The sequence below is a fragment of the Chelonia mydas genome, chromosome 10, assembly GCF_015237465.2.
Source record: "Chelonia mydas isolate rCheMyd1 chromosome 10, rCheMyd1.pri.v2, whole genome shotgun sequence".
NCBI lineage: Eukaryota > Metazoa > Chordata > Testudines > Cheloniidae > Chelonia > Chelonia mydas.
The window spans coordinates 3,108,380-3,122,312 of record NC_051250.2 but is presented as its reverse complement, the minus strand read 5'-3'; the positions used below and the strand labels follow the sequence as shown (position 1 = coordinate 3,122,312).

Sequence of the window (13,933 nt, the reverse complement as noted above, 5' to 3'; positions counted from 1 at the left end):
TATAGGAGATGCTTTGGTAGCTGTGCTCCACCCCAAGGATTCTTGTAAGCAGGTGAATCTTTAACTCATTAGATCGCTGGGCTTATGGCTGCAGCAGCCAGAGGGCACCCAGGATTCTGGCCCAGAATTTTCATTATATGACCAGGTTTTATAATTTTCTTTTAGGCTAAATCCTGAGGTCCTGACTCAGAAAAAACTTTAACAGGAGGACCTCGGGATCTGGCCCACTGAAAATACCAGGTTCATTGTAAACACTGCACTGGCACTTGAGAGTAAGGAGCATGTGAGTCTGTATGCTGTGTAACTGCTGTTTTTACTGCTCCAGATTTAATAACCTTGAAATGTCTGCTGCTTACTGGGAATTTCAATAGTGGTCACGTGATGGCTTTTTCAAATTGGCAGGTACCTTGTGGTTTGCGATGTAGGTTAGAAACACCGGTGAGAAGTGACTTTGGAGAACTTCAAAGTGGAACAAGGACCAGGAGGCAACAGCTCCTTTTCCTTTTCTTATGTAAAGGTCTCTGTCACCAGCCAGCATATGGCACTTCTCAGATGGGTTTTATTTTCTGCTCATTTTAGATATTTTTCTGGAGTGGAGAAAATCCCAACCTAAGGAAAGGTGTGGTCCCTTTGTTACTCAAGAGCAAAGAGTGAATGAGTTCTTTGGCTACTAGTTCCAACCTGTATTTGTAAGTGTAACGGGGTGGCAGGAGCTGATGAAGGGCTTTCCTAGCAGTGCCCTGCCCCAGTAAGTCAGATGCCTGCATCATTTGGGGGTCACTGCTTGGCCCACAAAATGCTTCACCAATGGAAAAGCGAGCAAAAGAGGAACAGGGGCAGGGGTGGGATCTCAGACAGTTTTCTGCTTGCTTGGCATTTATTGTATCTGGAGAACATTTGCCTAGAATGCAGACTCTCCGAAGTCATCAATTCCAGGGTGAGCAGACAGCTCCAAAGCCAGCTTACAAGCAGGTTCCAATCTTTTAGGGTAACTGGAGTAGCAGAGTAACTAGACTAAGACCTTGAGCTCAGCTGTACCTGCCAGTACCTATTTATGCCTCCCATTCATTTATATGTCAGAGATGGGATCTTTCAGGGTCATGACCCCTTGCCAGGGTCCGCTATGGGTAAGAGTATGTGTAACTGAGTGATTGAAGACTAGCATCAAGGCTTTTCATTAAGGCAGAGAAAGGGAGCTGGGAATCTCGTCACAAAAGCCTGAGGTACTAGCAGTGGTACGCATCCCAGTGGTTGGGAACCATGAGATAACGTGGCCCCTTCCCACTTTCTGCACCAAGGCAAGAGTTTCTCTAAGGTTAATTTCCTATTTTTCTGCAGCATTTCAATAAACTAATAGCAAGAAAATGTCATTCTGTGTAATCAAGTGGTAATTAAAGGGTTAGGATAGAATCGGAACTGTTCAACTGTGTCATGCCCTACACTGCAAATGAAGGTTATTTTTGAGCTCGTGTGGGGTTCTGTGCTTTTGAAGTAGGAGAATTTCTAATCCTGCTGTTGCTGTAAAGTTCTCACTGACCATTGCATGTGATGAAGGACAGTAGTGAAGTCCTTGGGAGTCCTGAGTTTGTGTCACTAGCATCTAACACGATCATTTGATGATAAAGGGTGGGTTTGTTTGTTTTTTAAGTAAATTGTTTCCTCTCTTTTGTGTTGGTCCAGGTATTACAAATATGTACGTGATTCTGATGGTTTTATTTCCATTGAGTTTCATGTCAGTTTCTACCTTTATTAATGCGTATCTTGCTCCCACGCCCACACAGGTTGATGAAATTCTCAGAGATCAGCCAGAGGTAAAAGAGAAAGTTTTCACCATCTTGAAACAGTATGCGGCAGAGAGGAAGGTGGAATACTTGGCTTACACCCTTTCCATGATTCTCACCAAAGAATCCCATCAACTTCTCATTGACAATATCAGGTACAAAGTGATCAGTAACTATCATGTTGTCATGCAGGTAATTAATACATGGGGTGTCTAGGTGGTGGAGGCAAATATGGATGAAGGGCACTGGGCTCTAATTATAGAGACAGTTCCAATCCTTCATTGCAATCAGCAGCACCAGGAATCTTTCACTTTCTTGATTTGGGAAGTGTAAGACTTGCACAGTGACTTTCAGCTGAGACTATATTGTTTTGACTCCTACCAAGGGGAGCAGACTCCTGACTGAGACCAGATCAGCTTTGCCAGGAGACGCTAACTCGCAGCTGAGGCTAACGCAACACAGTACAAGGACAGATTGTCAAAACCTGACATTTACACATTGTTCTCCATGGGACCTGGTTGGTGGTGAGTTCAGTAAAAAATCTAGCACCTTATGACGAGCGTTTGTGTCCCTACTACTTGGTAGAACATTAGACCTACTCCAGCATGTATGACTATGTCACCCTTTGCTGGAGCCCCACGGAGCTATGACTACAGGTAGCTGACAGTGTCCTGGAGCTCAACTGAGGGGGCTTGTAAATTAGAGCAGAAGGGCCTGAATTCTTTCCAGTGTGAAGTTCATAAGGCCACAGATTAGCCATCAGGACACTGTCATTTAACCCACTTGCAACAATCACTGCTTACAGATCCACAGGCTCTCAGTTCGAGTCCCAGCTACAATATTTTGCAGGACATGTTTACATGGCAAGTGCATTCACTAGGTAGAGGAGTCAGCTGGTTAGAGATGTGTGCCCTAGCACGTGTCATGCATAACCCTTTGCAGAGGTGACGTTCACTGTGGCTAGCGTTGGTTGAGGGCTGAAATCTCCCATTGTCAAGTTCACAAAAATATTCTGGTTTGTTGCCTTGCTTGGTGAGTCATTCCATATACTAACAGCATTTTAATTGGATCCCTTTTTTTGGACATCATTTGAAACAGAAACTAAATTAGTTACAGAATGTCTGGAAATTAACCAAGGAAGATGATGGAAAATAAACCAAAATCCACAATTAGAAAACTGGAGATAAATTAGGGTTCAGTCAGGGGGGTGATGGATTGACGAGCAGGAGAGGCAGACTTCTGCGTGGGGAGGCCGGGGGCCGGGGGGTGAATCAGAATGAGGGGGAGCAGGCAAGGCTTCGTCTCTGCCAGATTGGCTGGCAGATTTTTACCTTATACCTGTCTGCTGCCACTGCAGAGTACTGTGTCTGAGCTGCAGCTGCCTCGTGTGCCCTGGGATGGGATGTTGCCATTTCTTTGGGTCACACTTGCAAACACGCATGGACGCCATGGGTCTGGGAAACATAGATTAGTAGTTGTGTTGATTCAAGTGAGCCACTTTCCAAAGCACCAAATTTATGGCAATCTTTTATGTAAAGAGGAGAAAACTCCCTCAGTAGCCTTGGTTGTAGAGCAACTGCGAAGTGACTATATAATTCTAGAATAAATAGAACATTAGAAATGGAAGAAGGGTCACGTCCCATTCAGGATTGCTCTCTACAGTCTACTTCTGTGCTTTGTCCAGTTGTCTAGATGCCCCAAGTGTTTCCACATCCCTTGGGATGGTAAATGAGAGGAGAATGAGGACTGTAGACTCTCCTCATGCCATTATGGCCGAGACCTACTGGTTTCATTCTCCCCTGCCTTCCACTTTTTGTTGTCATTTACACCTGTGCAAAGCAGGTGTAAAATGCTGCCCTGTCTGAATGGCAGTTGGGAACCTGGCCTTGCATGGTTAGCGCTGTTCATTTCTCCTCATAAATCAGCCTCTCCAGTCCTTTATCACTATGGTTCTCTTCTCTGAATTCCTTCCAGTTTGTTCTGATCCCCAGAACGAACAGCACTATTTTAATTAATCTGTGGCACATACCCATTGTCTCCCATGAACAAACAGGGACTGATCCTGCTCCCTTTGAAGACAGTGGTAAAATTCCCAAAGTCGAGGATCTTTTGCCTGACTTTAGACTTCTGAAAGTGGCTGGCTTTCCATTTCCCAGTAAACACACTGCAAGCCTTAGTCCATCTGTCAGCCCTAGTGTCAGCTTTCTGTGGAGCGGAGTGAAGCCTGCAATTACAGCACTGACCTGCCGTGTGCCTTCCCAACACTAGCTGCCTGTCATGAGAAAACAGGGGGCCACAGGCTCTACAAGGTCTTGTCAGGATAATTTGTCTTTCAAAACTTGATGGAAAAATATTGTTATTATGAGAAGGAAAAAAGCAGCTCAAATCTCCAGCTCCAGTGACGTTTCCAGACAATAAGGCTTCCCTTCCCCTGACCCTGAGTGTGAACTCCTAGTGGTGGGGGAAGTGGACAGGGAGGTGGGAAATCAGAAGGATACAAGCAGGCTCTGTGCTTGGTAATTTTCTTTTAATATCACACAGTGTTGAATCAGTGGCAAATTCATTATTTCCTGTTTCCCATGGGACATTTCCTCTCAGCTTTTACACCCAGCACAGCTGAAACAGCTAATGAGGGCGCAGTGAAAGGCTGGCAGATCACTTGGCTCTGAGCTATTTACAGGCTGTGTCACTACCTCCAGTCAAGAAAAAGGTTTGCTTGGCTTTAAATATTGCTCCGTCTCTGAGTCTCTGGATGAGACTATCCTTGGCAATGCTATTTGCTCTGCTTTCTGCTCCTTGCATGCCTGTGTGTGTGTATGGGGTAGAGTTTGAAGTGTCTTGGGAATGTGAAGGTAGTATGTGTGTGTGTGTATGCCAAGGGAAAGGTGTATATTTGTGTGTGTGCAAAGGAGGTGGGTGTGTATTGCACCTCAAGGGGGCTGCACCTCAAGGGGGCTGCACGTCCATGTATATGCGCTGTACCTGAATCTCTCCCCACCTGCCAGTAGATACACTAGATCACAGCAATTGTTTTTTCTGGGCTTGGCACTTACAGCACAGCCTGAATCCCTACATAAAGGTAGTACAGGAAAATTACTGCCCTTGAAGCTCCTTTTCTCACCGATTGGCAGAAAGAGTGGCCTGTACCATCACTCCAAAAGAAGCCCGAAAAACATCAGTAAGAGTGGCTAAGCTGTGGGGAGATCAGTGTGTCTGCGAACAGCACTTGAAACATAGATGTTAGATTTTCCTATGCAGAAAGAGCCTTTGTGCCTGTCTCTTTAAGTGTAAAGAGTGAGGACCTGATTCTCATTTACAAAAAAGCCACTTTACACCAGTCTGCCAGTGTAACATAGCCTTAAAATAGGCATAAATGACATTTACAGTCACTGCCAGAGCCGTGTAAAAGGGCCTGAGTCGTAAATGAGCATTGGGCACCACGTACGGGCATAACGTCACAGAGATCTTGCTTTCCTTCAGTCACTCATTATATTCAAAAAAGGGAGTTTCATGCTCTTTGGCCAGGTTGATAGGATGGACAAAGCACCCCAGCACACCGTGCTCTTAAATTCTCCATCGACATGCAAAGGGGTGCACACCCTGACCTTATCTGGGTCTGCCCAGGGGCTATCCAAGAGATTTGTGGATTTGCAGAATTGAGCCAGATCTGAGAACTTCACTATGGGATGCCTGGTGTAACCCCATCAACAGTGGTCACTCTGGCTGGTACAATGGTCCTCAATAGACTATGATTGTTTAATGCTGATGATGGCATGGGTGTGCATACCCCATGCACAGAAGCCTTGACTTTGAGCTCAGTTACACATTGATTTCAGTGGAAATACCCTGCTGTAAGTGAGATCCGGATTGGCCCCACAGTCTGTATAACAGGTGCTGCACGTTCTTTTTATGGCCAGGCAGTGCCAGGTCTATTTTGCAGTGGGATGCTGTCTGCATGCAGGACACATGATGGGGATTATGGTCTGTCGGAGATGATGTTCATTAGGGAATCAGACCTCCATCTGGCTCCACTCTGGGCCCGGCTTTCCAATTCCAGTTTAATCAGTTGAATTGTAGGATATTATGGTTACCATAACAACTGTCCTCCATGCACAGGGTCTTAGAAACTTTTGCAAAGGGAACTGCAACTCAAAGAGAGTGATGGGAGCTCGCAGCCCATCTTGCCTGCCTTCTTGATGCAGCATCACACCATGTTTCAAATGAAAATATTGTCACCTTACCATGCGCATTTACTGCATGTAGCTTCCTTTAGGAGAAAGAAAAAGTGAATCATTAATCAGGTGATGGCCACCTTTGAAACTTGACTGAGAGATTGGCTCAGCCTCCTGGTACCCATCCATGCTTGCCACCTTTCAACCATCTGCAGCTCCTGGTGTGTGTGGAACTTCTGATTCTCTCTGACCTAGTGGCAATCAGAGTGGGAATGCTGCTGGGAGGCACCAGGGGGCTGCACTCCCACTCTGATTGCCAGTAGGTCAAGCAGACCTTGGCGAGAATGGGCATCTGTGCTGAGAAGGGGTGGGCCAGATGTAGCTGATGTCAGTTCTCAGGCAGTGCCTCCCTTGCTGGGTGAAGACCAACCAAACATGTCCCATGTAATTATTCTAGATAATGGATTTTGTCACCTTTAGCTAAATTAACTCTGCTTTTCCAATTAACTCTTGTTCCTAGGGGAATCTCTCTGGGTGCTTAGCCACTGTGATCCTGGGTGATCTGGGGGCTAATGCACAGTCTAGGTTTGCGGGAGATTAGGGGTCTGCTCCTGGCTCTGCTATTAACCTTTGTGTGACCTTGGAACGGGTTGTTTCACCTCTGTGTCTTGTTTCCCGATCTGTGAAATACACTAACCCACCTTATGGTTCGTTCAATATTTGATGTAAAACTGTGAGATCCTTGGCTGGAAGACACTATAGAAGATCTTAATATTGTTATTGGTCAGCCCACTCTCTCACACAGGAAGATGTACATACAAGGCTGAGCTGGCACACTTAAGGAATTTACAGGCAGAAAATTATCTTCTCTATGGAGGCAGATGGTGGGGAAACTTCCAGCTATGTTCATTTCTTTCTAGGTTCGTGTAATGCTCCTCAGTGAAGGGAGTAAACAGACTCCAGTGACAGGTTTCAGAGTAGCAGCCGTGTTAGTCTGTATTCGCAAAAAGAAAAGGAGTACTTGTGGCACCTTAGAGACTAACCAATTTATTTGAGCATAAGCTTTCGTGAGCTACAGCTCACTTCATCGGATGCATTCAGTGGACTAACTCCAGTGAGTTAGACATGAAGCTGGGAGTGCTGGCTTCTATTCTTAGCTCTGCTGCTGTGTGACTTTGGGCAGATTGAAAAGGAGTACTTGTGGCACCTTAGAGACTAAACAGTTTATTTGAGCAAAAGCTGTAGCTCACGAAAGCTTATGCTCAAATAAATTGGTTAGTCTCTAAGGTGCCACAAGTACTCCTTTTCTTTTTGCGAATACAGACTAACACGGCTGTTATTCTGAAACCTGGGCAGATTGGACTCATTTCACCTTTTTGTCTCTTACCTAACTCATTTGGGAAATGGAGACCATGATTTTTACCTCCTTTGTGAGGGGCTTTAGACCTAGGGATGGAATTGGAAAAGGTTCAAAAAAGGGCAACAAAAATGATTAGGGGTATGGAACAACTTCCGTATGAGGAGAGATTAATAAGACTGGGACTTTTAAGCTTGGAAAAGAGATGACTAAGGTGGGATATGAATGTGGTCTATAAAATCATGACTGCTGTGGAGAAAGTAAATAAGGAAGTGTTATTTACTCCTTCTCATAACACAAGAACTAGGGGGTCACCAAATGAAATTAATAGGTAGCAAGTTTAAAACAGAAGGAAGTATTTCTTCCCACAATGCACAGTCAACCTGTGGAACTCCTTGCCAGAGCATGTTGTGAAGGCCAAGACTATAACAGGGTTCAAAAAAGAACTAGATAAATTCATGGAGGATAGCTCCATCAATGGATATTAGCCAGGATGGGAAGGGATGGTGTCCCTAGCCTCTGTTTGCCAGAAGTTGGGAATGAGCAACAGGGAATGGATCACTTGATGTTTCCCTGTTCTGTTCATTCCCTGTGGGGCACATGGCATTGGCCACTGTCGGAAGACAGGATACTGGGCTAGATGAATCATTGGTCTGACCCAGAATGGCTGTTCTTATGTTATGTAAAAATCACTATCAAGATTATGAATGTTCTGATTAGATTTTTATGGAAGCATAGATACAATTTCAGTTGTTTATATTTTGTATGGGACTGAATGTACAGACAGCTGGGGCAGAGACAGGTGAACCAGTGTGGATAGAATAAAACCACAGCTGGACCTTCACTCAAACTCAAATCCATCCTGAACTTCAAAACAAAACAAAAAACCTTATAGAAAGGACATTATTCTCTAAGAAATTCTCTTTGGTATTCACATCATTTCTATAGACCCTGTTCCATTACTATGGAACTGTATTGTCTTCAATCCTACGAAATTATATAGGATTTTTCCATACAGGGGATTCAAATGAGCACCTGAACTTTCAGATGCTTATTCCTTCTGGACCTCTAAGCCCATGGAGCATTGCCTGTTGCTTGTTTTCCTCACTGTTCATTTTATTCCCTAATGCACATCATGTTGTGTCAGAGTCTGAAGTCAAAGTAGTAATCATCTATTACTCTCCTGATGGTAATGAATGAATTTCTGAAGCACAATCAGAGCTGTCACTCCCCAGCATCTGATTCCCCAAAAGGGCAAAGCCATCAAGGCAGCTTCAAATTTTGTTTCCTGTGATTTGGAAAATAACTGATTTTTAAAAAAACCCTTAATCACTCCCTGTGCCCCGGTGTGAAAGGTTAGGGGTGGGGTAGGAGGGCTCGGTGTCCTGGGCAGCTAATCTCGGTTCCATGTGAATGAAATACTTAGCTCAGGGAAAAGATTTACCATCTAATCTAATGAAATGAGTTTGAGAGAAAACATTGCTGTAGAAACCCAGGTTCCTGTTTGCCAGCTGCATTGCTGGAAGCATGAGCCAGGCTGTGTGTCTTGCCTTGTGTACAATATGACCTGCCTCTGCTGGATTTTTTTCAGTTTTTCAGTTTGCTGTATATGTCTAACACCAGGGATTGGATTTTGCATTGTGCAGTGATGCTTTTGCATCACTAGGGCGGTATGAAGGGGCCAGAACATTGCTCTGAATTCCTCTGATGGGGAGGAACCCCCTGTTGGTGGAAACCTGCACCAGCCCCCTTACACTCTGGTGTGGGGAGCTCTTAGCCTTGTCAGTGCAGAATTATGGAGCTGGTTCAAATTCCTTGATGCCCCTTCCCCTGGCCCAGCTCAGACATAGGGGGGAACTGAGCCCCAGAATTCTCTTAGCACGATCTCTTGTGCTTTCTCCAGCTCTACAGATGTATGTAAGTGTAGTGATAGTGACATAGGAGTTGCCATTCCAGATCAGACCTGTGGTCCATCTAGGCCAGGTAGATAGTGACCAGTATGAGCTGCTTCAGAGAAAGGGGCCAGGGAGCCCTTACTGGGCAATTATGGAATAACCTGCCCTGAGTACGTTCCCTCCTAACCCCCAGAACTTTGTGGTTGGCTCATGCCCTCAAGCATGAGAGTTTATTTCCTTAATAAATGGGGAATATAAATGTCTAATTCTATTATGTGCTTGGCTTCACTGATATCTTGTGGCAGTGAGTCCCACAGGTCAATTACATGTTCTGTAAAAAGCACTTCCTTTGCTCAGTTTTGGTTTCATTAAATGTCACCTTATGAGAAAACGGTAAATAGAAGCAACCCCTTTATCTTCTCTATAACAGATAGTTAGTATGCCTCTAGTGTGTTCCTTCTTATTTGTCTCCTCTCTTAAAATGTTCCACAGTCTCAGACCATTCACTTTCTCTTCATGAGGAAGTTTCTCCAACTTCTCATTGAGCATCTCTGAGCCCCCTCTAGTTCTGTGTTTTCTTTTTTGAGGCAGGGTGACATGAACTAAATAGAGTATTCCAGGTAGGTATCATTCAGTCAGATAAAAGTATTAGAAGATTTTCAGCATTAGTCTCCATCTCATTGTTTCTCTAGCCTAACATTTTGTTTGCTTTTTTGACTGTTGCTGCTGATTGAGCAGAGCTTTTCTATGAGCTATCCAGAATGAAAGATGATGAGATGCCCTGATTTGCTGCAGACTTACTGGATGTTGTATATAGTTTTTGGTTATTCCTACATGGCTTGAGATGGATTTATTCCATCAGGTGTCCTTCTACCTTTTCCACTAGGGATGGGTTTAAGTCAAGTCCTTGGATCCAGGTTGTTGTACCAGATCCATCACCATGGTATCTGCACACCACCAATAAATGCATTAAGTGACATGACTAGCATCTGTCACGTGTGCTCCCTTCCTTTCTCTTTCCTCTTCTTAAGGGGAAAAATGCATATGGCTTTTTTGTTTTTGGCTGTGTGCTATTAGCACAGGCAGGTGGAACAAGTGCACCTGGCACTTGGAATCGAAGATAGTGAAGTTTGAGGTAGTTTTTAGTTCCTGGGGGAGTTCATTTCAAAGTCTTGGACCAATCTGTGAAAAATTCAGTCTACTGCACAAGAGAGCTTTACCCTTGCAGTTGATGGTTCCTTTAGGGATGTAAAATATTGTTTAAAAAGTTAACTGTTTAACCAATTAAAATTATATTGTTTAAACACGGCAAAGCGTCCTGTTGCACCTTATAGACTAACAGACGTATTGGAGCATAAGCTTTCTTGGGTGAATACCCACTTAGTTGGATGCATGCCGATCCAGATCCAGACTAACACAGCTACCCCTCTGATTGTTTAAACAGTTAACTGATTAAAGGGAGAGGGGCTGGGGCTGCTCTGGCCAGTCCGAGGCTGGGGCTGGGGTTGGATTTGACCAGCTGAGTGGCGTGGCTGGGGTCGGTTGGCTGGCTAGCCAGCCGGCCCAGGGCTGCTGGGGTTGGCGAGCTGGCCATCCGGTCGGCCGAAGGTTGCTGGGGTCAGCCGGCCCAGGGGTTAACGGTTAAGGCGGGTTAACCAGTAAGACTAATGTTAACCGGTTAATATCTTACATCCCTAGGTTCCATTGGGCCAGAGGAGCAGAGCTGTCAGCCAGGGTCCTTATCCTGGAACTTTAGATGATCTTTTAGGTATTCTTGACCCAGACCACTGAGTGCCTTGAAGATAAGGGCTGAGACCCTGAATTTGCTGTAGAGTGTAAGAGACAGATAGCACAGGTCAGGGTACGTTTCCTTTGCAGCAGAGGTGGAATGAGGTCTAATGGATAGAGCAGGTGTCAGGGAGTCATTACTCCTGAGTTCTTTTTCAGACTCTGCTCCTGCACATGTCACTTAACTGCTTTGTGCTTCAATTTATTCTTCTGTAAGTTTGGGGTAATATAATATCTACATTTCAGGAGGGCTGGGAGGCTTTGAAAGGAATATTTGTTAAGCATCTGGAGGTTTTCTGAGGAAAAGTATTGCTGTTAATATATTAGAAATGTGTGTGGACCTACAGCATACCTGGGCAGAGTGCACACAGGCTGTAATTCACATGAGTCTGTACTGTATTCCGCACATTCAGGTGAATGGCAATCAGTGCAAATTGGATAAGGGTTTCTGGATGCTACTAATTGAATCATATGTTCTTTAACTCTGAGCTATTGTATCGGGGCAGCAGGGTCCTTAGACTAGCATATGGAATCCCCTCTCAGTCTTGCTAGACTAACGTATGGAAATCTACTCAGCACAGCAGACTTGTGAAGTCTCCAAGGATTTCAAGCCAAGCAGAAGGAAATGGTGAAAGGAGCTGTTTCCTGCTTTAATTTAGTTTCCTAGCTGTTTAAAAAAACCCAATACAAATACCCAGCCTCTCTCCTTCCCCTCTGAAATCAGCCTGAGGACATGCCATGAGGGCACATGCAGCCTGAAGGCTGAGTAGCATGGAGGTCCTGGAGTGACTGTCTGGGATGGGAGGGGGCAGTAATCGTTTGTGCTGAGGGCTGGTGAGTAACGCACATTTGCTTGACTCTCACCCCTGCCTGAGGATTCCTCTTGCTTTCATACCCCAATGTACTTTGATTTGCTGCTCCCTCTCGTTCCATCTCCCTTTGTGTTGATGCTGTCTGGAATTCTGCCCACCCTTTTGTGTTGTGTTAGTCATCAAGGTGCTCAGTGCCTCCTTCCGAAGGATCGGAGTCCAGGGGGGAGGAGGTGAGATTTAGTTTTTCCACCTTGTTGGTGCCAACCCCCGGAGAAGCTGGGCAGCAGCAGCAAACCAGAGATCTGATGATGCACTAGCAAACCATCCACCAGAGCACCAGGAACAGCAATTCTCACGTCTGTGAACTGTAACTCTCTTGGCCACCTGTGGATTGTGACCCTAGAGTAAAGGAGTTGGGGACAATACAGAGACAGAAGTGAGATCTGGGAATAGAAGGAGCTGCTTTACAAAGCAAGCAGATAAGTTCCCTTTAATTCAAAGCCTCCAGAGCTGGAGACTAAGAGAACTAAGTATAATTAATGGTTGCGATTTTTTTGTGGTCGAGGAGCTGTGCAGTAAGTGTGGCCTTGGTTTAATATTTGATTGAGCATTTAGACCTAACACTTCCCTGCAGTCTGCAGCTGGCAAGATCACCTCTTGGCTGGAGAGCCAGCTGCGCCCCCAAGGAGGATGTTTGGCTCTGAAGAACTCTTCTAATCCAGTCAGGCTCACAGCTGTCTGTGCAGAGCACTTGGTGTAAAAACCCCTGAGGAATGCTCCAGTTTCCTGAGAGGAATGACTCAGTGCTATGTGGACTGAAACAATGTGTCCTGGTGGGGCGTTCAGTAGCTTTGGGCCTGTTATTACCAGGTGCCGAGCACCCTGTGCTCCCTTTGGCTTTAGTGGGACTTGAGTGCATTCAGCATCTTGCAGGGTTGGGCACTATGGACCAGATTTTCAAAGCTATTTAGGCATCTAAGATGTAGGTAGGCGCCTAGGGGGAGTTTCAAAAACATCTACCCAGGCTTTGAATTCCAGCCCTGAGAGTCTATATTGTCTCCCAGCATGCCAACACATTTACTCTTTGAGATCCTTCATACGCTAGGGGCATTGTCCAAAATCAAGTGACTTAAGATGCAAATGGCTGGTCTTAAAGAAGACAGAAGTCATTGGCTGTAGTGATCTAAAGACACACTTCAGTATGAATGATACAGCAGTATACAGTCTATGAACCTGAGTGAGGTCAGCCAGTCAGATAATTTCTCAGTGTTTGGAGTCACTGGTGTGCTGAAGATGTATGTTGACCTGAGAGCACGTTTAACCCCTTGTTTTCAGTTCTGTGGGCAGGGATGCAGGGGCAGAGTTAGAGATGTTTGAGTGACCTTAACTATGTATTTACACATTTCCATTTTTTAACTAGAAGTTTCCCAGCTAATCTTTTTTTTAAGAAAAAGCAAGCCTTCCCAAAGTTCTTTACCTCTTCAAAAACAAAACCCACCCACAGGCATGCACACACACATGGAGGAAGGCTGAGGCTTTTTTTAAGCATCAATTTTTCTGCAGCTGCCTTTTGTGATTAAACATACTGTCTTGTTTGAAAGTTCATGGACAATGACCCTTTGAAGACACGGTCCTCAGCATTCACCTGAAACACCAGGGTTCTAAGGGAGCCATATTCTGAGGTGTTCACACTGCTTTTGCTTGATTCTTACAGCAGCAAGACTCCCTGTGACACCATCACCTTATCTCCCAGCTCCAGACACTTCAGTCTCCCCCCTCTCACACAAGCCAGTTCCGGTGCATCTGAGTGATGGAGACTCCTGCTAAGTTGTAGAGTCATTCCATACTCCCGCCCCTGTATAAACAAGAAGTTCAACATCACCAAGTCTTTTCAACTCTTCAGCCTCAGCTCAAAGTTCCCCACGTCCTTGTAGCCCTCCTCCATCTGGATTCCCTAATCACCCTCATATCAGAGTTTCACAAGTCCACTGGATCCCTTCCTTCACATCTCAGCTCCCCAGTTCCCTCTGAATAGAGGGTTCTGCTACTCTCACTCCAGACACTGAGTCTCTCTGGAGATTCTATCCCCCAGGCTTCCCTGGTCTTCCATCAGCCCTTTCTGGCTGTT

The 13,933-nt window shown here is 45.2% G+C and overlaps 1 protein-coding gene across 6 annotated transcripts in view; it reads left to right on the top strand.

Annotated features, from left to right (window-relative positions):
• Positions 1-13,933, top strand: part of LOC102948041 (Grid2 interacting protein) — a 104,662-nt gene that overhangs the window by 25,160 nt on the left and 65,569 nt on the right. For all 6 annotated transcript variants that reach the window (XM_027821051.3, XM_043524333.1, XM_043524332.1 and 3 more), the window contains exon 3: positions 1,782-1,936. In XM_027821051.3, the coding sequence (XP_027676852.2) occupies positions 1,782-1,936 (155 nt within the window). The remainder of the gene's footprint in view (positions 1-1,781; positions 1,937-13,933) is intronic.